At 38.6% G+C, this 20,877-nt stretch overlaps 1 protein-coding gene across 4 annotated transcripts in view; it reads left to right on the plus strand.

Moving 5' to 3' along the window:
* Positions 1–20,877, plus strand: part of COL14A1 (collagen type XIV alpha 1 chain) — a 216,711-nt gene that overhangs the window by 92,085 nt on the left and 103,749 nt on the right. For all 4 annotated transcript variants that reach the window (XM_077847081.1, XM_077847080.1, XM_077847079.1 and 1 more), the window contains exons 19-23: positions 688–830; positions 6,160–6,289; positions 10,311–10,433; positions 11,791–11,940; positions 15,180–15,296. In XM_077847081.1, coding sequence (XP_077703207.1) covers positions 688–830; positions 6,160–6,289; positions 10,311–10,433; positions 11,791–11,940; positions 15,180–15,296 — 663 coding nt within the window. The remainder of the gene's footprint in view (positions 1–687; positions 831–6,159; positions 6,290–10,310; positions 10,434–11,790; positions 11,941–15,179; positions 15,297–20,877) is intronic.

The following is a 20,877-nucleotide window of genomic DNA, read 5'->3' on the forward strand; positions in this document are numbered from 1 at the left end:
AAGAAAGTGTCACTGGAGAAGGATAAAAAGAAGTCAGGTAGGATAAATGAGGGAGAGATAAAGAAGTCAGGTGGGATAAATGAGGGAGTCAGCATCTCGGGAGAGGAGAAGGAATGTGTCAGAGACCATGGGTGAAGGAGTTTGGACAGATACTAGAGAAAGGATAAATATCTATGTGGGCTGAATGGGTAGAGGCAACCATGGTGAGAGATGAGTGCTTTGAGTGACAAGTCTTGAAACAGAAATGAGGGTACAGGCGAATAGGATGTATATTGGATGCTGGATCGCACACTGAGACTGACCACATCTGGTCCCTCATTTCTGCTTCTCCAGCAGAGCACTGGTGGGAGGTATTGGTGGGCATGCTCTCTTGGAGGCTCCCCATCAGGTTTCCTAGTCTAATGGCTTCTCCCCAGTTCCCCTTACTGGTGTATATACAGAACTGATAGGGGGGGTCCATGGTCTCACCCTGTAAGCATCTCTGAAACTCATTTCTACCTGCTACCAGTAGGTGTGATGGCCTCCCCACCCCCCTTACCTACTAAAGCTGAATTGCTCTTCATATGGCTCTATGTTAAAGAGATACATGAAGTGATACTTGGTGCCATGTCCACAAATGGTCTCTGGAGCTCATTGTGGAATATGATGGGTTCATAGGCCTTTAATCCTTGGTTGTGCTTGTTCCAGTTTTCCGAACAGGAATCAGAAACCTGGTTGTAGATGACGAAACCACTTCTAGCCTGCGGGTAAAATGGGACATTTCAGACAGCAACGTGCAGCAGTTCAGGGTGACCTATCTGACTGCTCCAGGGGACCATGCGGAAGAAGTGGTAGGAACTGTCTGTATACATACGACTGGCTAGAAACTACTGGGTTTCCTGACTAACAGACCTAACAAGGCTATCCTCAGATCAGTGCAGGCTTTACCCCTCCTCTCTTGGTGACTCTACCATCTCGAGAAACTAATGTTTTCTATTCATCCAAACTTAAATACTGGTTTCTTGATGACCTTTCTATCTCTAGAATTTGCTCCACATACAACTTGCTTCAAACTGATAAAGCTTCTGAACCTTGTCTTCCATGCTGCCTTGACAATTAGTTAGAGCACCAATGTTGTGTCATATGTAGTCCACGGTACACTGTCTCTGTGTGTATATATGGTGGGCCCTTGAACAACATGGGTTTGAACTACACAGGTCCATGTATATGCGGATTTTTTTTTTATATAAATACAGCACAGTACTGTGTATGTATTTTCTCTTGTGATTTTCTGGATAACATTTTTTCCAACTTACTTTATAGTAAGAACACACTATGTAATACATATAACATATAAAAATGTGTGCTAATTGACTATTTTCACAAATCGAGAAAGCTTCTGGTCAACTGAAGGCTTTTGGTAGTTAAGTCTTAGGGGAGCCAAAAGTTATATATGGGTTTTGGACTGTGTAGGGGGTCGCCAGCCCTAACTCCTATGTTCTTCAAGGATCAACCACGGATATATGTGTGTGTGTGTGTGTGTGTGTGTGTGTGTGTGTATAGGCTTCTAACATATAAACTTTAATATATACGCATATAGTAAACTTTTTCACCCTTGGGAATATGATTAAATCTTCTATGCAAAGCATGCATGAAGGGTTGTTTTTACATAGTTGAAGTGTTCCTAATAATAGCATCCATTAATGCATAGTTATGTTTTTCACTGACATCAACTCACTTTGATTAGTTCTATAGTCATTTCTAGCTTATTCTTAAATATGAGTGTTTTCCTTAGGGAACTTGGATTTTTATAGGCTGAGTTTTCCTTGTTTGGTTTAATTTGTTTTTCTGTATTAGAAACCTGTTTGTTTTTCTGTATTAGAAACCTGGGTACACTTTTAGCCATGGCCTTCCCATATTTTCTTAATTTATATCATTCCATTGTTTCCTGGACATGCTTCCCATCAGACCAGATAACTCCAGTTTTCATCCAAAAGAAACTTTTCTTTTTAGTCATGGAATATGCTTTATTTAGCCTCATTGCTTGCATTTCTTCTTCTTCTTATTTTGCCTACATTATTTTGAGACACTCTAGGAGAGACGTCTCCAAATTCATTATTGCTCAAGAATAACACTATTATCCTTTTTTCCTCCTCCTCACATATAAAGCCTTTGATGGAAAATTATATTTATTTATGTGCTTACATAAACAATGATTTGAGCCCAAAATTGTCTCAGGAAAGTACTTAGTTTCAGGTTGGTACAGGACTTGTTACAGAACACAGTGATACCCCTGAAGATAGCCACGTCCACTGGGAATAACCAGAAGGTCCCTGAAACTGGTCTGGGAGTACTTTTAGAAAATTAATGAAAGTACTTTAGAAAGTTAAAGCTAATAAAATATTTAGATAGTTAAACAAAATTAATTGAATTATGAATTCACTCAGATAATACATTTCAAGTGGTCCATGATTGAAAAATTCAAAATAAAATTGTACTTACCAATGGTAAGTAGGGACATAGTTTGGTTGTTTTAATTTTCCCTATTATTGTCCCATATTTTTATATAGTCCCTAAAAATGAGACCCATAAAAACTTCCCAGAGTAAGAGTTTCATTTTTGTTTTTTTGTTTTTTATTTCTACTCTTTCCAAGAAACATATTAAGCTTCTTGCTAAATTATTATTTCTAATTTGGAAAGATTTAACAATTTAATCTCATGCATGCACTTGTAAGCTATGCAAGGTAAAATAATAATAATATTTACTTTGGGTTGTTCTCTAGATAATAGTCCCTTTGCTAGTTTCTTTCATTTCACACTGTTTATTTTGAAACACTTGGACACCTACATGAAGGAAAAAAAGATCAAAAGTCTGAAACACACATATGCCCCAGTTAAGCAAACTCTTCATAAAAATGAAAAATATTGATAAATTTGGTGGTGATTTTTACTGTGCAGAAGTGTTTTTGCTAAACAGAAGAAAGTAGTGTAGAATTCTTTAAATTTCAAGCTCTTTCACTCAATTCCATTTGAATTGGATTTGTGCACACTTCGTTTACAGGCATATTTTCAGGGACCCAGTTGAGGATTAATTGAGAATTTATCTCGTGTTTTAGAAAATGTTACTTCTTCATAAGTGTATTATTACCAGAGGTAGAAAGTGGGTGCATATAGATTGAGATTATAAAGCAAAAGTAGGGCAGGCAGATGCAGATCTCTATCAAAATCCAAAGCCCTTGAACTACCAACACCAATTGAGTATCTTTAAGTAATAATGCATGACTGTGAAAGGCAGAGAGCTAAAGCACATTATAAAAGTGAGAAAGGAGATGTGTCCAGATAAGAGAAATGCCTCTTAACATCTTTCTAAAATTTCCTTAACTATAAAATTTAATTAGATTTGCTTGAGGAAATGATCAAGTGAGAGAATGCTATATGTATATAACATTTGTAAACCAAAGTACAACTTTAGCATATGTAAAACAAGGAGAATCCAATTTCCTTTTCCAGCTGAGTAAGCGAAGTATTCATGTATTTTCTAAACATAATCAAATCTACCAAATATTTCCAATAAAATATTTTTGAACTTTTAGAAAGTAAAGCTTCTTGGCCAGCAATGACTTTGACCTGAATTTGTTGTCAGGGTTTGGAGGTCTCACACTTCTTTATTTGTGAGAGGCTGATCAGGATTTCAGACTTTTCTAGAGCCTGGATGTCAACATCAATAACCATGACCTGAATTCTAATTTGCAAGAAATGTTCCAGAACACGTATGTGTACTCAGTGTGTGTCTGTGTCTCTTACAAGATAAGTTGGGATATTAAGATTTAGCTTTTATAAACATTTGTAGCGAGTTGACACTGCAGCAACATCCAGGAACATGATCGTTTCTACCAGCAATTTTGTTTTATTGTACTTTATAAAAATATTGTCTTCAGTTGATTGGAATTAAAACAGCAGTGCCAACGCTACCTAGTCCTCTACCGCAGATAGCATTTGAATCACTGTCTAGACACAGAATTTTGTAAGATGGGAACACAAGGAGAGGCAGGGAACCCTCTTTCTGCTGATGGGATCCAGGCTGCTCTGAACAGCTTTGGGCAATAATGGAGCCAGACATGAAGTTCCATTTCTAAAAGAAAATTTAAAACGTGAAAGTTCACTGGTTAGATTTGCATCTCATTTAACCATAAGCATCTTTTATAGAATTGTTTTATAAACAAAACCACCATCTGCTATGATCTACAGCATCTGTTTTTGGTATGAGCCCATCTTTACCCTGCTTTGTGCAAACAAGCAGAGGCCAAGCAGAAGGGACTTTGCATTTCCAAGAGGAGATTTACATTTTATTCTTGGAATGGAATATCATTAGGGTAAAAAGGTTCAAGTGGTGTAGCCACAGGGAGCAGGGTATAGTAGTTAAAGCAAGGCTCAGGCTAGATATCCTGGATTTCAGGATGGTTTCTTTACTCAGAAGCTGTGTGGGCCTCAATTTCCCCATATGTAAAAGTAATGTAATGTTTCTCCTTACCTCCAAGGGTTGTGGTGAAGAATAAGTGAATTACTATACTAAAATCCTTAGGGTAGCACCTGGCATATAATAATTGATGGGTAAAAGATGGCTGTTATTATAAACCACAGCAATTACTTCCTAGCAAGCTCAGTGATTCCTCCACAGTGGCCCTATTGCTTTTTGGAATCCCACAGTCTAAGTGTGATTGCTTCCAAGCCCATGCATTTCTCAGTTTGCAAGATGATCTTATTTAAGGAGGATCAACATGGGTGGTTTGCTAAACAGACAGCTCGGATGGAATGCCCAGGCTCTGTGCTTCGGAAGAGTTCTATTTAAAAGAAGTGCCCTGGAGGAAGCTACATTGATGGGGTAATGCAAGTCAGGGCAACCACTGTTCTTCCTTTACCCGTCTTAATGCCAGGGTTATCTCACTCATTCGAAAATAAAGCAGAGCTCTTAAAAAAAAAAAAAAAAACTCCCTCTCAGGTCCACATCAACTCAACTCTGTAGTATATTTCAATGTCCCTTTCATATAAAGAGTAAAATCATACTAATTCAATAAAAGATCACCTAATTGAGACTTCATTTTTAACAATATATTTTATAAAATTGCTTTTAGATCTTAGTGGTATCTTGGCAACAGCTGCTTCTGGGTTCAACTTGAGGCTTCCTAGGGCTTATTCCATGATTTATTGGTCTCTTCCCTCATCCAGAAGTAGACAGCACAGCCCTTTGCCTGCTGGCATTTTACCCAGCCCTTGAATCAAAAAGCATCTCCAGCTGTCCCAGTCTTGTGATTCCTTTAAACACGTTTGGGTCAGTACTTAGATTCTTACATAGCATTTTTCCAGCCACGATTAAGTTCCTTAAATGGCCCAGAGGTGTGCCAGCATCTGACTGCAGAAGCAGAGGCAAAAAATTTTGTGGTTTTAACATTGAGAACATGTGGCTTTTCTCATGTGGTCCATATGTTCATTTAGGGATACCAGAATTCGCACCACTGAGCCACATGGCATGTTACACTGATGCTTGTGCAGCGTGGATCTCGCCACTGCATTTCACTTTTTGCAGCCTTGAGAGGTAGAGTGATGGTGATTTCAGATGGAAGAAGGAATCTCCTTTTAGAAATAAGCCTGCCACATTTTTCCCCCCCTCTGGAAAACATGGATTTAATGTGTGGTTGTTCTTGGCTAGCTTCTATTCTTTTCTAAAGTACTGGGATTAGATTATGTCTGAGAGGGTAAAGAAGAGAAGGCTGGATTTTCAAGAGGATACTTAAGTAGAATAAAAAATGATAAGCAGGCTGGGTTATAGAATGAACACTCCTCAGCTATAAACACCTGCTTTCCAAATAGACGACTATTCTCACTTCTAGGTACTTTACACATGCTGAAAAGATGTCAAGAGAAGAGATGTCAAGAGAGATGTCTGTCCCCAGAGCTTATTTTCTTCACATTGAAACCTGCATTAGAAGTTATAAACTAAGGGCTGCTGTAGGGGAATTCTAGAGAGAAATGCTTTTGCATGGATGCTTATTTTTCTCATCACTGTCCAACCACATTGCCTTCCTTTTGATTATTTCAAGGTCCCCATCGTCTTGCTCCATTAGTAGACCAACAGAAACAAAGGTCTTCACTAAGACCATGACCCTTTGCCTTTCTTTTCAGGTTATGGTGCCTGGAAGCCAGAACAATCTCCTTCTGAAGCCTCTCCTTCCCAATACGGAGTACAAAGTCACGGTGACTCCCATCTATGATGATGGAGAAGGTGTCAGCGTCTCTGCCCCTGGAAAAACCTGTGAGTGAAGCTTTCTCCTTGTGCACACTAGCTGACTAATTAATTGAAAATGCCCATCCCCGGTAGTGTGCCCTGAAAGCACGGGGTGAAAAGAGCAAAAGAGATTGGAGACAGAAAATCCATGTTTGAATCTTGTCTCTACCTGGGCAAGCTGTATGGCTTTGGGCAAGTGAGCAATTGCTCTGGGCTTCAGTTTTCTTGTGTAGTTAAATTTTTTTTTAAAAAATTTTTATTTATTTATGATAGTCACAGAGAGAGAGAGAGAGGCAGAGACACAGGCAGAGGGAGAAGCAGGCTCCATGCACCGGGAGCCCGACATGGGATTCGATCCCGGGTCTCCAGGATCGTGCCCCGGGCCAAAGGCAGGCGCCAAACCGCTGCGCCACCCAGGGATCCCTCTTGTGTAGTTAAGCTAAGACTTAACAAACAACTAAGTCTTCCTCTTCTAGTATCTAAGTCATCACAAGTCCTGTTGATTCTCCAACATGTGTTCCTCGGGCCAGTCGTCTTGTCTTCATCTGACTGCTCCGCCCTGATCCACGCCTCACTCTCTGTCACTAAAATGAGTGCTTCCACTCTTGGATCCTTTGTTCTCCTCATGGCAGCCCAAGAAGCTTTTCAAAATAAAAATGATCTCATGTCAGGCTTCTGTTTCAAGCTTCCCAAGGGCCTCCCATTGTACTCAGGATAAAATGCAGCATCCTTCCCTTGGTCCTACAAGGTGCTCTAAGACCTGAGCCCTGCCAATTTCTGTAATCTCATCCCTTCACAAATGCCCCAGCCATACCTCCTTTCCTGCTCTTCATTGGACATTTGAAGCTTGTTTTCACCTTAGGACTGATGGACTGGCCATTTCCCCCAAACAGAATGGCCTTCCCCAGGTAGTTGCATTGGAGGCTTTTTCTTGTCATTTCGATTCCAGCTCAAAGTCACCTCCTCAGACTTTTCTGACTACTCCATGCAAAGTAGCTTTTGCTCTCTAAACTCTCAACCTGGGTTTTTTTTTTTTTAATTGTTATTTTGTTGTTGTTTTATCATGCTATGGCACTAATTGCCATCTGATATTTTCTGTTTACTCAAATACAGGAGTATTTTTTGTTTGTCTGTCTCTCCTTGGAGAACACATCACAGAAGCCCAGGACTTCATTCCTACTGTTTGCTTTTCTGTGCAAAGGCCCTGTGGCTCTGTGTGGCATGGAGGGGGCACCACTCAGTGTCTGTTTTGGGTAGATTGGCCATGATGATCAAGCCAAGGAGCACCCTTGGTTACAGTACTACAAAGTCTTAGCTGTCTTCATTACTGCGTGGTTGTCTGTGCTGGCATAAATTACCCCAGAACCTGGTGACATAAAATGGGAAGCCTTTTATTCCAGTACATGATTTTATAGGTCAGGAAATTAGGTGGGGCTTGCTGGAAATTCTGCTCCACTTGGTACGGATTAAGGTCACCTGGTGGCTGGATTGATCTAGAGCATCCAAGACAACTTTACCTACATGTCTGGCATGTTGGTGGGGTTGCCTGGAAAGCTGGACTCAGCTGAGCCTCTCTCTCTCTCTTTCTCTCTGCTTCACCTCTGAGCCTCTCCGTGTGCTCTTTCCAGCAGGAGAGTCATAGTTTCTTAAGTGATGACTCAGAAGCCTAAGAGTGGAAAGTAGAGATTGTCAGGGAAGTTAAAGGCTATGTGTGGCACTGGTACAGTGTCACTTCTGCTGTAATTTTTTGGGCGAGGTGTTCATAGAACCCACCCAGGTTTGAAGTTTGCCTGCCTCCACCACCCACTGGGAGGAAGGTTAAAGATGCACCTATCTTTAATCCACCACAGTTACCAAGCAGTTATGTGCAACTAGATGCAGAATGGTGGCAAGGGCTGAATTCTGTACTTGGGCACCTAAGTGTGGCTTTTTCAAGTTAAGTGTACAAGTCATTAAAATCCTGTAAATGCTGGGTTTTAAAAAATATTTTAATTATTTATTCATGAGAGACACAGATAGAGAAAGAGGCAGACATAGGCAGAGAGAGAAGCAGGCTTCATGTACGGAGCCCAACATTGGACTCAATTCCAGGACTCCAGGATCATGCCCTGGGCTGAAGTCAGGCTCAACCACTGAGCTACCCAGTCATCCCTAGCTGCTGGTTCAAAATAAGCATTAGTGAATTCAGCTGTTCTGAGTTGGTTTGGGATTATTTTTAATACCCTAATACCTCATAAAGTTACTGTAAACCCTGCTCCTGTGGGGAGGGGAGGGAAAGAGAAGGAAAGGAGGTGATGGGAAGGCAAAGGAGCTTCATCTAATTGCTGTTGCCCTGGGCTCAAAGATCTACTTTTAACTTTCATATGTCAAAAATTAGCGTAATATGTAAAAGGCTTCCACAATGAGCAAATATATACAGCCATACAAATAAAAACCATTTAAAGACTTTTACTATAGAACTATGACTTAAATCTCATTGCAAAAATACCACCACATGTAACAATATCTATATAGTAAAATTATTTCAAGATGTTCGTGGATGATCTTAGTTTGAACGGTAGTCAACACAACTCCATTCCACCAATAGCAACAAAAATGATGATGGTGGTACCTGTCAGTATGCACACTGGTTTACAAAGGTTGTCCACAGGGCAGCCTGGGTGGCTCAGCAGTTTAGCGCTGCCTTCTGCCCAGGGTGTGATCCTGGAGTCCCGGGATCGAGTCCCATGTGAGGCTCCCTGCATGGAGCCTGCTTCTCCCTCTGCCTGTGTTTCTGCCTCTCTCTTTCTTTGTGTCACTCATGAATAAATAAAAATCTTAAAAAAAATAAAATAAAATTTATAAAACAAAAACAAAGGTTGTCCACATATAGATTACTGTTTTGATAAAAAGTTAGAAAAAGAAAGAAAAAGAAAAACATTGGTAAACGATAATGTATAATTTCTTTTTTTTCTTTTTAAGACTTTATTTCAACATAACTATGCTAATAGAAATACAATCATATTTGTTAAGAGAATGCAATTTAAGTTTAACTTATCCTACACAATTTGGACCAAAAGCTTGGCTTAAACTTAAAAAAAAAAAAGGGATTTACAATCTGGTTTATTTTTCATCTATTAAAAATGTATATAAAAGAACCTCCTATCAAATGCTCCCAAGGCAGGCAGCAAGAACCTTGAGAAGTTACCCTTTGGTTTGTCTCAGAAAAATGATATGTATTGCACTGTAAAAGTTTATAAAGTTGGTGCAACAAAACATTGTTGTAATGTTTCAATGCCAGTTTACAAAGACCAATTAACGGATGTTGAAAAGGGTGGGAAGAGCCTATGTACACAATTGAAAATATAAAAGCTATCTGATTGTAAATATAAAAATATAAAAGCATATAGATTGTAAGTCTACAGTATAGACTTAAAATATATTGTAATTACTATATGCATATGTACAAACCAAGATTCAGATAATTTCTTGAATCTGAATTAACACTCTCAGCTCAGTTCATTTACTGAGGTCAACAAGGAAACTGCACACCAGCTGTTTTTCTGGTTTATGTAAAAAAGAAAATCGAGTTTCTTCCCCAGCTTTTCGGTTGATAATATATAATTTCAAACAATACAGACAATATGAAAGTGAATGCAAAAAAAAATCACCACAATCTTACCTCCTATAATTACCATCATTACCATGGTGGGAGCACCCTTGATATTGCTGTACAAACATACCTTGACAGTGAAACACAGTGGTGAATAGACAGAAATGTGTAATAAACACTGTTCAATTCAGTTTTACTCATAGTAAACTGAATAAAAAGGAACAAGAATGACCTTGAATGAGGTGCAGATCTTCACATGAAAATGTTTCATCATGAGCATTTATTTTCTATTTATTTAATTTTTAGAACCACAGACTCTCAAAATCTGTGTTTTTTAATACATTTTTACTTGTAAATAATTTAACATTATGAGAAGCTAGCTTACATTTTGTTAACAGTATAGTTTGTAAAGATGGAAACCACACTAAACCACTCTTTTCCCTTTTCTCTATGCAGTGCCTCCCTCTGGTCCCCAAAACCTACGGGTCTCAGATGAATGGTATAACAGGTTGCGCATTACATGGGATCCCCCATCTTCCCCCGTAAAGGGCTATAGGATTGTCTACAAACCTGTTAGTGGTAAGTAATGCTTTGTAAAAAATATTATTACCATGATTAGGCATCTGGAATGGTTTTTAAGATAAATTATTTCTCTTTTGATTTTCTATCTTTGATTTTATCTTTAGTTTTGAGAAGTGGGAAGGGTCTTACTTTTTTAAAAAAAATGTTTTTCCTTGTATAGTCAGTGTTAGGGTAGATATTATTAGAAGGATGGAGTTATGACCCTACTTAAAAAATGACTGGGCATGTTTATCAGCAGAATACATACTTGTTATGCACCTAACCTAGGCACAGCCTAGCTTTGTTTGAGGCCAGTGGTTGTCAACTGATGCAGTTTTGATGCCCAACAGAGAGATTTTCGATTGCTACAACTTGGGGCGGGGGTTGCTGTTGGCATCAGGCAAATACTGTTAGGCATCTACAAGTCACAATACTTGCTCCCCACACCCCAGAATTAGGAATTATCCTGCCCAAAATGTCACTAGCACTGAGGTTGAGAAATCTTGCTCTAAGTCAAGTGGAAGAGTTATATGTGGTCATTTGAATGAAGAGTTTGGTGCATGCGAAAATCACTACTGAAATGACACATACATACGGAAATACAGAAACAGATTGTTGGAAGGGGTTCTGAAATAAAGTGAGGAGTATTTTAGGAACTTGTTAGTAACTCAAAACTCTTAACGAAGGAGCACAGATGGGAAAAGGCAGAGGTAAATAAGTTTGTATAGGACTTAGCCAGGAATGTTTTTAATGCTAAATCAAAGACTCCACTGGGTTGACAAAGAGGTGAAAATGTAAAGGCCCAAAGAAACCAGCTGGTCAAGGGCCTTGGAATAATAGTGTCATCTGTTTGTTCTTAAAAAAATGCTAAAAGGAGGGGATAGAACTGGTAGTGGTAACATTTACGCTGGACCCCCATGTGGCAAGGTAGAGTACAGTGTCCATGATAAAATTTGTTGCTACTGCCCCTTGCATACCTGTGGAGGACAAGGCTGGGTGTCTTCAAAGGGACAGTTGAGAATGACTTTTTTAGTTTGGCAAGGGCCCCAAAGCCTATGGTAATATGGTAGCTCCACTGGGAAGGCCTTACAACATGGTGATGGTGGATTGTGAGGCAGACCAGCTTCTCTAAGAAAGCACGAGGGAAAGCACTATATTTGAGAAAAGGATTAGTTCCCTAAAAAGAGCCCTTGCATGGCATTCAGGTATGTAACTCTCAGAGCCAGACGGGGCTAAGTTCAAACCCCAACTCTGCTGTTTGTCTTCTATGTAATCCTGGGTGACTGAAACACGGTCGAGTAAATACAAATCCTGTCAAGAGTGTTTCTATCTTTCCATGTTCTGGTGTAACTGAAATATATTCTTTCTCCCTCAGTTGCTGGCCCGACCCTAGAAACTTTTGTGGGATCCGGCATTAACACCATTCTTATCACAAACCTCCTCAGCGGAATGGACTACAATGTGAAAATATTTGCTTCCCAGGCCTCAGGCTTCAGCGATGCTCTGACGGGCGTGGTGAAAACACGTAAGGCTAATGTCCTGTTGCCTCAGCCCCTGCATGTGGTTTTGCTGCTTTGTTTTCACTGTAACACAAGCCGTGCTTCAACTTGGCAGTGGGTTTTTATTTTCCTCAGCATTGCCCTTTCTCGATGGTGTTTCATGGAAAGAAAGGTGTGCTCCTCACTCAGGGCTGGAGTTCAGAGTCCCGGTTGGCAGGCCGAATGTCAGAACCTGGCATTCAAATCACTTGATGGTGGTGGATAGGATTTCCTTCTGGAAAGTCTTTGTTGGCACTTTTCACATTAGGTGAAATTTTCCAACCAGCCTGTAGCCTGACATGGCCAACGCCAGTCAAAGTTGGGTGGTGGGGAGGGGGAGTTTGCCTTTCTTCAGAGTCTTTGCCTTCCCCCCCTACGTGAACACACACACACACACACACACACACACACACACTTTTTGCCCATAAAAAAAATATAAAAAGGACTTCCTTCTTTACCTTTTAAGGGTTTTCATGCTGTCTGCACACCATCTGGGACTCCTCATTGGCATATACCACATCCAGACTCCCATGGTATAATGCAACGTTTTCCAAACTCCAGCATGTATATTCCATATTCCTCATGTTTGTTATCCTTCCACACCATCTGTTTAATGTATTTCTTTTTTTTGTTTAATGTATTTCTTTAAATAGACTTAAATTTTTTTAACTTAAATACTTTTCAAAACCACGTAATTATCCACAACAGAAGACCAGCATTTTTTTAAGACCAGCATTTTTAATACACATTTAAGATAATACATAAATAATGAAAATAAAAATGGGGTGGCTGTGTGCTAATTAAAATCATGCTGAGTGCTATCCACTGTGCATGCCCCACACTTGAGAAGGATAGTCAAAAGTAGAAGCCTTAAATCTGCCTCTTATCAGCTGTGACCTTGAGCAAATTACTTCACTTCTCTGAGCTCAAGGTTTCTCGACTCTAACATGAAGATAACAGGCTGATAGTGAGGCTTATAGAAATAATATGTAAAAGTGGCTACCATATGGCAAGCACTACTGAATAACCATTATTATTATTTTAATAATTGTGCTTTACACTCTTGGCCCATAAATCACTCTCATCCCTAATCAAATAATTAATCTGATGAATAGAATGATGCAAGAATGGGACCTATATTAAACCAGGACTATATGTTTAGCCACCTGCATTTTGGATAGGACCAGGCTTTTCATTAGAAGTGGCTTCCTGGATCTTTTTTAATGGATTATTTTAAGACCTTAAAGGCTGGGTTACAAAATCAATTTAATCTTAGAAGAAATAATCTGTCCCAACAAATCTAGGAAGGCTTTGGCCTGTGGTTCTGACTTTTGTACTGGGATGGTGAAGTGATGCCACTCTGGGCACCATGGTGATCTCCAAGGGAATTCCCTCTGGTGTTCTATTATTAGCAATCCCACCATCTTTCCTTAGGAGCACTTAGAACCTCCTGTGCCTTCCCCCACCCCATCTCTTCCCTTCACTGGCTTATCTTCATTTTCCTTTCTAGATCACTCTTTCTGTCTGGGCCACTTTTTTTCCTGTCTCGATGAGTTTTTTTTTTTTATTAGTCTCTCTTCTCCCTCCCTGATCTGTCTTGTCACTTTCTGCCCTCTTTTCTCTGCTTCTTTCCATCTTCTGTTCCAACCCTCTTCTCTCCTTCAATAAGTATGTTGGTTATGCCAAATATATATATTTTTAAGATTTTTAAATTTTATTTATTCATGAGAGACACAGAAAGAGAGGGAGGCAGAGACAAAGGCAGAGGGAAAAGCAGGCTCCCTGCAGGGAGCCGGATGTGGGACTCAATCCCGGGACCCCAGGATCATGACCTGAGCCAAAGGCAGACCCTCAACCACTGAGCCAGCCAGGTGCCCCCAAATATATTTTAAAAGACAGATGGTATTGTTTTATATTCTGTCCTTAAAGTAAAAATTAGATGGGCTTAGTATTTGTTTTCTTTCTTTATCCCAAGCCAAGCAAAAGCCCATACAATGGCAAATAAATTAATTGAGTACGTTTTTTAAAATTTAGCATGGGGACATAAATCATCAATGATTTCCTCTTTTTAATGGAACAAGAGGGCTTATTGATTTGGCCTTAGGAAAAGGGGTCCTCTCTCTCTGATCTAACAGAAAGGAACAATGTGAAGATGTAAATATTGATGAGACAAGATCATTTTTACCATTTTGAAAACTAATTTTAAACTATTTTTATTATGTGAGGTAGATAAAAGTAAGAAAAAGTTGTGGACAAAAGTCAGAAGTCATTAGAGAAAGTAAACATTAATTTTCTACTTTCTCTGTTTGAGTCTAACTGATTAACATCAGATATATTTACTTCCTTCTTGTATTGAAGAAATATTATTTTTATTGCTTCCCCAAAAAACCTTTCTATGAATCATTTTTGTATATCACAGTGTTCTACAATAAATAGGAATCTGTTTATTTTTATAATTTTTTATGTGTTAAATCTTTCATTTTTACATCTTCAAAACTGTGTTCGGGGATCCCTGGGTGGTGCAGCAGTTTAGCGCCTGCCTTTGGCCCAGGGCGCGATCCTGGAGACCCGGGATCGAATCCCATGTCGGGCTCCCGGTGCATGGAGCCTGCTTCTCCCTCTGCCTATGTCTCTGCCTCTCTCTCTCTCTCTATGTGACTATCATAAATAAATAAAAAATTAAAAAAAAACCCAAAACAAAACTGTGTTCATTCTCCTTCAATCGTGTTTTGAAGGCCAGTCCTTATGAGATTGCTCCTGTTTGAGTAAGACTTACCTTTTGTCAATTTTGTAGTCTCTTTTATTTAAGCCAAGGCCATCCTTCAGTGGTTGATAAGTGCATATGGTATTTAATTTTTTAATTATAAAAGTATTATTTATTAATTGTGGGATATTTAGAAAACACAAATAAAGAGGGAAGACTAAAAATTACCCAGAATTCCCCATCCATTGTATCTGGTCTTTTCCCTGTAAATAGATATTTCCTTTTTTGTTTACAAATATCTGACAGACCATATTACACATAATGTTTTGCAGCTGCGTTTTTTCAGTAATAAAATAATTATCTTTTGTGTACTAATTTATTATGAGTTGATGAATTTCCTACCAGTGGCTATGTGAACTTTGAATTAGAATTTTATTGCATTAAATAAAGTTAATTTCAGACTTGGGGACATTTATGGCATTGTCTTTAGTGTGACATAAATATGTTTCTATTTCATTATAGTGTTTTTAGGTGTGACCAATCTTCAAGCAGACCAGATTCAAATGACCAGCTTGTGTGCTCGATGGCAGGTGCATCGTCATGCCACTGCCTATAGGGTGGTTATAGAATCACTCCAGGGTAAGTGCAACCCATCACAGGTGATTTTGTTGGGCACTCGTTTACTTGATTCTAGGCAAATCTCTATGGACAACATGTAGGTTACATTAGACCAGAGCCCTCCCTTGAGGAGGCAGTGTTGTATTATGGATCATGAAGGATATGGAGTCAGGATGGCTAGTTAAGCCAATTACTTAGCGTCTCCAAATGATCATTTTCTCATATGTTAATGGCTACAACCAGTGCCAATTTTATGGTATGGTATTCTCAGCTTAAGCTGAGGTGAATCCATGTGAGACACTTACAACGGTGCTTTGGACACATTAAGTTCCAAAGAAATGTTAGCTGCTATTGGTAGTAAGAGACAAATAACCAGGACTAACACACAGGAAAATTATATGGTATTATTATTTTGGTATTTACTCCATGGGGATCTCAGTTTGACTTTACTGACTTCCCTTACTGACTCATTTTATCTTGGGGGATAATTGGTGAACAACAGATTCATTCAGGAGATGGTTTAATATATCTATACCATCATGGGCAGGTTTTTTATTATTGCCTTTCTCAAGTACATTTACAATTGGGGATTTTGTTTGAAAGTTGGAACGCTAAAAATGTCTGCTTACTTCAATTAAAAGTTTCAAGAACAACAGCCAAAGGCTGATTCCCAAAGAGTGAGTTTCTAGGGACTGTTCATCCTGTTTTCACACTGTCAGTTTGGATAATGTGAAATCAAATAATGAAAAATTACTTTTATCTGATTTGTATTATCAGTAGAAAATATATGTCTTGTTATTTGGGGGAGATTCTGGGAGACACTGGAGAATCCTGAGTGGTCTTTCTAATATCTTTCAAATTTGGTAATAAAATTGTTAAAAATTTTCTTTCTTGACAAATGATCATGGTTCTCATTTAAAAAAAAAGCAGAAGGAGCTAATTCTGGGGGTTTGAATGGGACTGGGCTTAGTAGTCCATATATCAGGCTATAACTACATCCAAAGTGCAGAAATCTCACTTATTCAATCCAGAGAGTAGAAAGCACAGATTAGTAAAGTGGTGAGAGGATTTGGAGATACATGGAGAATATGAAAATAGAACATAAGCAACATAAGAAGAGACTCCTGCCAACCCCAGCCAAGGCATTGTCTCAATAGACGTGCTAAGTCTCTAATTCCGTAATTCCCTGTTTGTGATCTTATGAGGATCCCTTTAGCCTGATGTGACTGAACATATGGGAGTGGCTTTATTCTGGGATAAACACAGAGTAAGGAAAACTCGGGACAAGTCATACGGATTTTTTGGTTTAATTTAATATGATTTATGGGATGTGTGAGCAAAAGTATATGATAGCCATGCAACTGTTTGAGAAACAAGTATAAAATCTCAAAGAATTATGTTTCATATATCTTTATAAAACCAGCTAAGCCACATTTTCATATGGAAGGGTTGACATTTAGTTGTATTGGTTAGGCTTTAAGAAAAACGCTAAGGATAAAAATCACACTCTCTACCCCACATTTTTTTTTATCCTCTTATGCTATTTAAGAAGTTGACGTGAAGGGACATAGGCTCCTATGGATATTCATTGTCTTTCATAAAGATTATAATTATATAGACTGACATAAAGATATGTCAAAACTGGCTTTATCAATGGAATTAGTGAGCTCCATATGTATTATTTTTAAATTAAATGTCTTTAGCACATTTGTAAAACTGCACTGGGATTTTTCTCAGAGAATATGATGGGTATATCTGATAGCCTTGATCTGGTAGTCCAAAACCTCAAAGAGCTCTTTCTGAAGCCAAGACCTTTGTTAGCAAAAAAAAAAAAAAAAAAAAAAAAAAAAATGAGTCCACATTTCTTTCTTATCTTCTAGCAAAGTTAACTTGTACTCCCTCACTATTATTTCCAGGCTGCCAAAAACCTCTTCAACTAAGCCTTGATAGAAGCCTCAATTAAACAAGAATGAACAAAGTGTTGCTCAATTGATTTTTCATCAACATTTGTAGCTGAGAGATTTATGAGTCCAATTAGCTTACATCTCATTCACCCAATTGTCTAACTGAGTAATATTAATTAACGGACAGCAACACTTTGTAATTCACAGCCTCAAAGAGGCGTGTTGGGTGTGGGAAGGGAGTGTGGGGATAGCAGTGAGGAATACATTTAAATATTTTAGCGAATAGTTTAGATCAAGGAAAAGTCTTCCTACTTTAGAGTAAGGGGGAATTAGGTTGTGGGCTTTTTTTCTTTATTTTTTTAAAAATATTTTGATCTCCACTCATTTCTCCTATCCATCCATGCCCCAATCCCCTCAAGCCCAACTCCTGCCTCTGGCAACTAAGAAGCTGTTCTTGTATCTATGAGCTTGATTTTAGGTTGAGTTCCTTTATTTTACAGAGAAATGCAGCCATTTTCCGCATGGGTGCCTTTGAAGGACTTATGGTCAGATGAGTTTCTTCCATAGGTAGAGGAGTTTCAGAGCCCCCTTTGTTTTAACTTTGTAATATCTCCCATTGGCTACATATGCTGCCTGGGCAGAAATTTTAGTCTTTCTACCTCAGAGGAGATACTAGAGAGAAAGGAGATCTAATTCCTCCAAGTGTTAGAGAAAAGCTTGGTCCCAGAGTGACCTATTTTTGAATGCTTCTGACAAATTCCTACTGTTTGACAGGTAATTTTTTCCAGTTTTTTAAAAATATAGTCTGCATGGTCTGGTCATATGCCCTTGTATTCTGAGATGAAGTCAGTGGAGAGGCCTCTGTTTTAACCATAATTGCTGATCAACTTCTCTGGGCTTTAGTTTCTTTAAATTACTTTTTCTAAGGCTTTTATCTGAAGTAATACCTACAAATTTCCAAGGTTTTTGTGAATAAAGTAGTCAGGCTGTATCATTCAGATTTGCTTGTCAAGGGTAGAAATGCAGGTAAAAGAGACTTAAGCAAAGGGTCAATTTATTGGCTAATATGCTGGGAGTTTTAGAAGTGTCTAGCACCAGGCACATCTGGATCTAAGTATTCCCATAATGTCATCAAAACTAAGTCTTGCTCTCTTCTGCTCTGCACTTATGCTCACCCGGATTCTCTGAGTTGGCCCCAGTCAGATCCAGAATGACATCCTCCCAGCTTACAGCTTTACCAGTCGGAGTGAAAAGAGAGCTTCTCTTTCTCAATAATTCCAACAAAAGTCCAGGAACTGAGTCATATTGGCTTGGCTTGGGTCACATGCCCCTAAATCTGTCATTGAGTTCAAGGGCATGAAATAAACTGACTGGTCAGACTTGGTTGCCTCCTACCTCTGTATCTGGAGGGGAAGAGGGTTGTTATTCAGTCCTTCCCAAATCATAAAGACAAAGAGTGGGGAACAACAGATTCAAAGAAAGAAGAGATAGATGCAAAACAGGCAGGAACAACAGATGTCTTCTTCTCATGTAAATATTATGACTTTTTTTATAGCCAAGAAATTAAAAAAAAAAAAAAAAGATTACCAGAAGGATGAGGTCCTCTCAGGAGAAACTGAAATAAATCTGTGTTTGAGTCACTCATCCACATGCCAAATTAAAGAGTAGGATTTTCGTTAAAAAAGTCAGAGACTTCTAGTTGATCTTGGGTAGCTCAGACACATCAAGAGAGCCTCCATTTGTTCTGTTGATGTTCTGGAATTCTGTCCCTCTCTCTAGCTATTTTTGAGTTGACTTGGCACCCAAGGTTGGGTATAGCATTTACCTTGAAGTTCACGTATTTAGATTCCACGTGGTCCCAAATACTTTTTTCCCTTCCTAATCTCCATAACTTGGTGAATTTCTTTCTAGACTGCTTAAGGAAGGTTTCACATGATGCTCAACTTTGTCTTTGGGTGTTGAAATGCCAGTTTTATAGTATCATTGACAAATAGAATCACAGCATAGTGGAGAGCCTTCCTTTTCAGGTGCCAGATCCAAAGCAAAAGATCATAAGAAAACATATCCTCAAGATTAAACTTTTTGAAGTGGTAACATCATGATTGCGGGTCAGGGTAGTTGAGGGACCTGGGGATGGAAGCATTTATGTCATAAAATTCCAGCGGAGTATTCTGGATTCTGGATATTCTTTGCTTGTGGGTCTCAGTAACTATTCCTAGGACATTTTGGTGAGTCACGCTGGTGGCATTGGTATCAGCAGAGTAATAACCCAGACGATGTATTTAGCCTTGCTTCATAAGGATGAAGGCACCAAGAGAGAATTTCTTCCCTGTTTCCCAAGAAATAAATTGACTCCTTGCTTTTGGAACAAGGAGTTGAGGAAATTAGTCATCATTTGATCAATTTAAATGTTTTTCCTTTAAGGCAAAGCCATTAGACCTAAATCACACATGCCAAAAGCAACATGGATACATCCCCATTCATGTAACCCTTCTTTGTTATTATTGGGAATTAAAGCAATATCATTTCCCAATAATTTTACAGTGCATATTCCAGTTTTCCAATGGTTTTGAGATTTCTTTGTTGTTTTAGTGGTAAAATCCATTTATATTCTATTGTCGAGGGTCTATAAACTACATGCGTATCCATAAGAAATAGGGATCTCAATAAAGCACTTTCTAGAATTGATTCCTGGAGAGTTCCTGGAAGGTTTTATGGAGATGGATTAATACCCATGCCATAGGATGTTTGTTTTACAGGTGACTCACAAAAGCTTGCAAGAGGTTCCAAAGTTGTGGGTAAAGGTTAGAAAGAAGCAGCTCGTGTGGGGTTTTGGGCCTAGGAGCCACAGACTGAACTTGGGCATGAGTAAAGCAGAGTTCAGGGTTTACAAGCATTTTCTTACTATTGAATTCCTGTCACAGTGAGATATGACTTCAAAAACACCCAAGCAACTTTTTTAATTTCATCATTTGGTAGTATATTTGAAAAGAAAAAAAATATTTTTTATTTTTATTTTTAATTTTTAATTTTTTAAATAATAAATTTATTTTTTATTGGTGTTCAATTTACCAACATACAGAATAACACCCAGTGCTCATCCTGTCAAGTGCCCCCCTCAGTGCCCGTCACCCATTCACCCCCAACCCCCGCCCTCCTCCCCTTCTACCACCCCTAGTTCGTTTCCCAGAGTTAGGAGTCTTTATGTTCCGGAAAACTGTGTGGAGGTTCCTCAAAGAGTTAAAAATAGACCTGCCTACAACCCAGCAATTGCACTGTTGGGGATTTACCCCAAAGATACAGATGCAATGAAACGCCAGGACACCTGCACCCCGATGTTTATAGCAGCAATGTCCACAATAGCCAAACTGTGAAAGGAGCCTCGGTGAAAAGAAAATTTTTGAAGTAGACCTTAATTCATTCTGAACAAATATATTATGAAAGATTATATCATAAAATTCACTTTTGAAACTCCTTTATATTCTCAATCATAAAAAATACATTTCAAATTCCATTTAACAAGTTGCTTTAATTTATATTGTTAAAAATCTTATTTTAAAATTTTTCAAAAAGGATTTTGTGCATAGACAAATTTTAAATGACATACATCAGATTTGTTCTGATACATGTGTATTATAATAGATGTATGTTTTGTTCCAATATATTAAAATATAGATTGAAATTTAATAGGTATTATA

This window comes from Canis aureus, chromosome 14, assembly GCF_053574225.1.
Source record: "Canis aureus isolate CA01 chromosome 14, VMU_Caureus_v.1.0, whole genome shotgun sequence".
Taxonomy (NCBI): domain Eukaryota; kingdom Metazoa; phylum Chordata; class Mammalia; order Carnivora; family Canidae; genus Canis; species Canis aureus.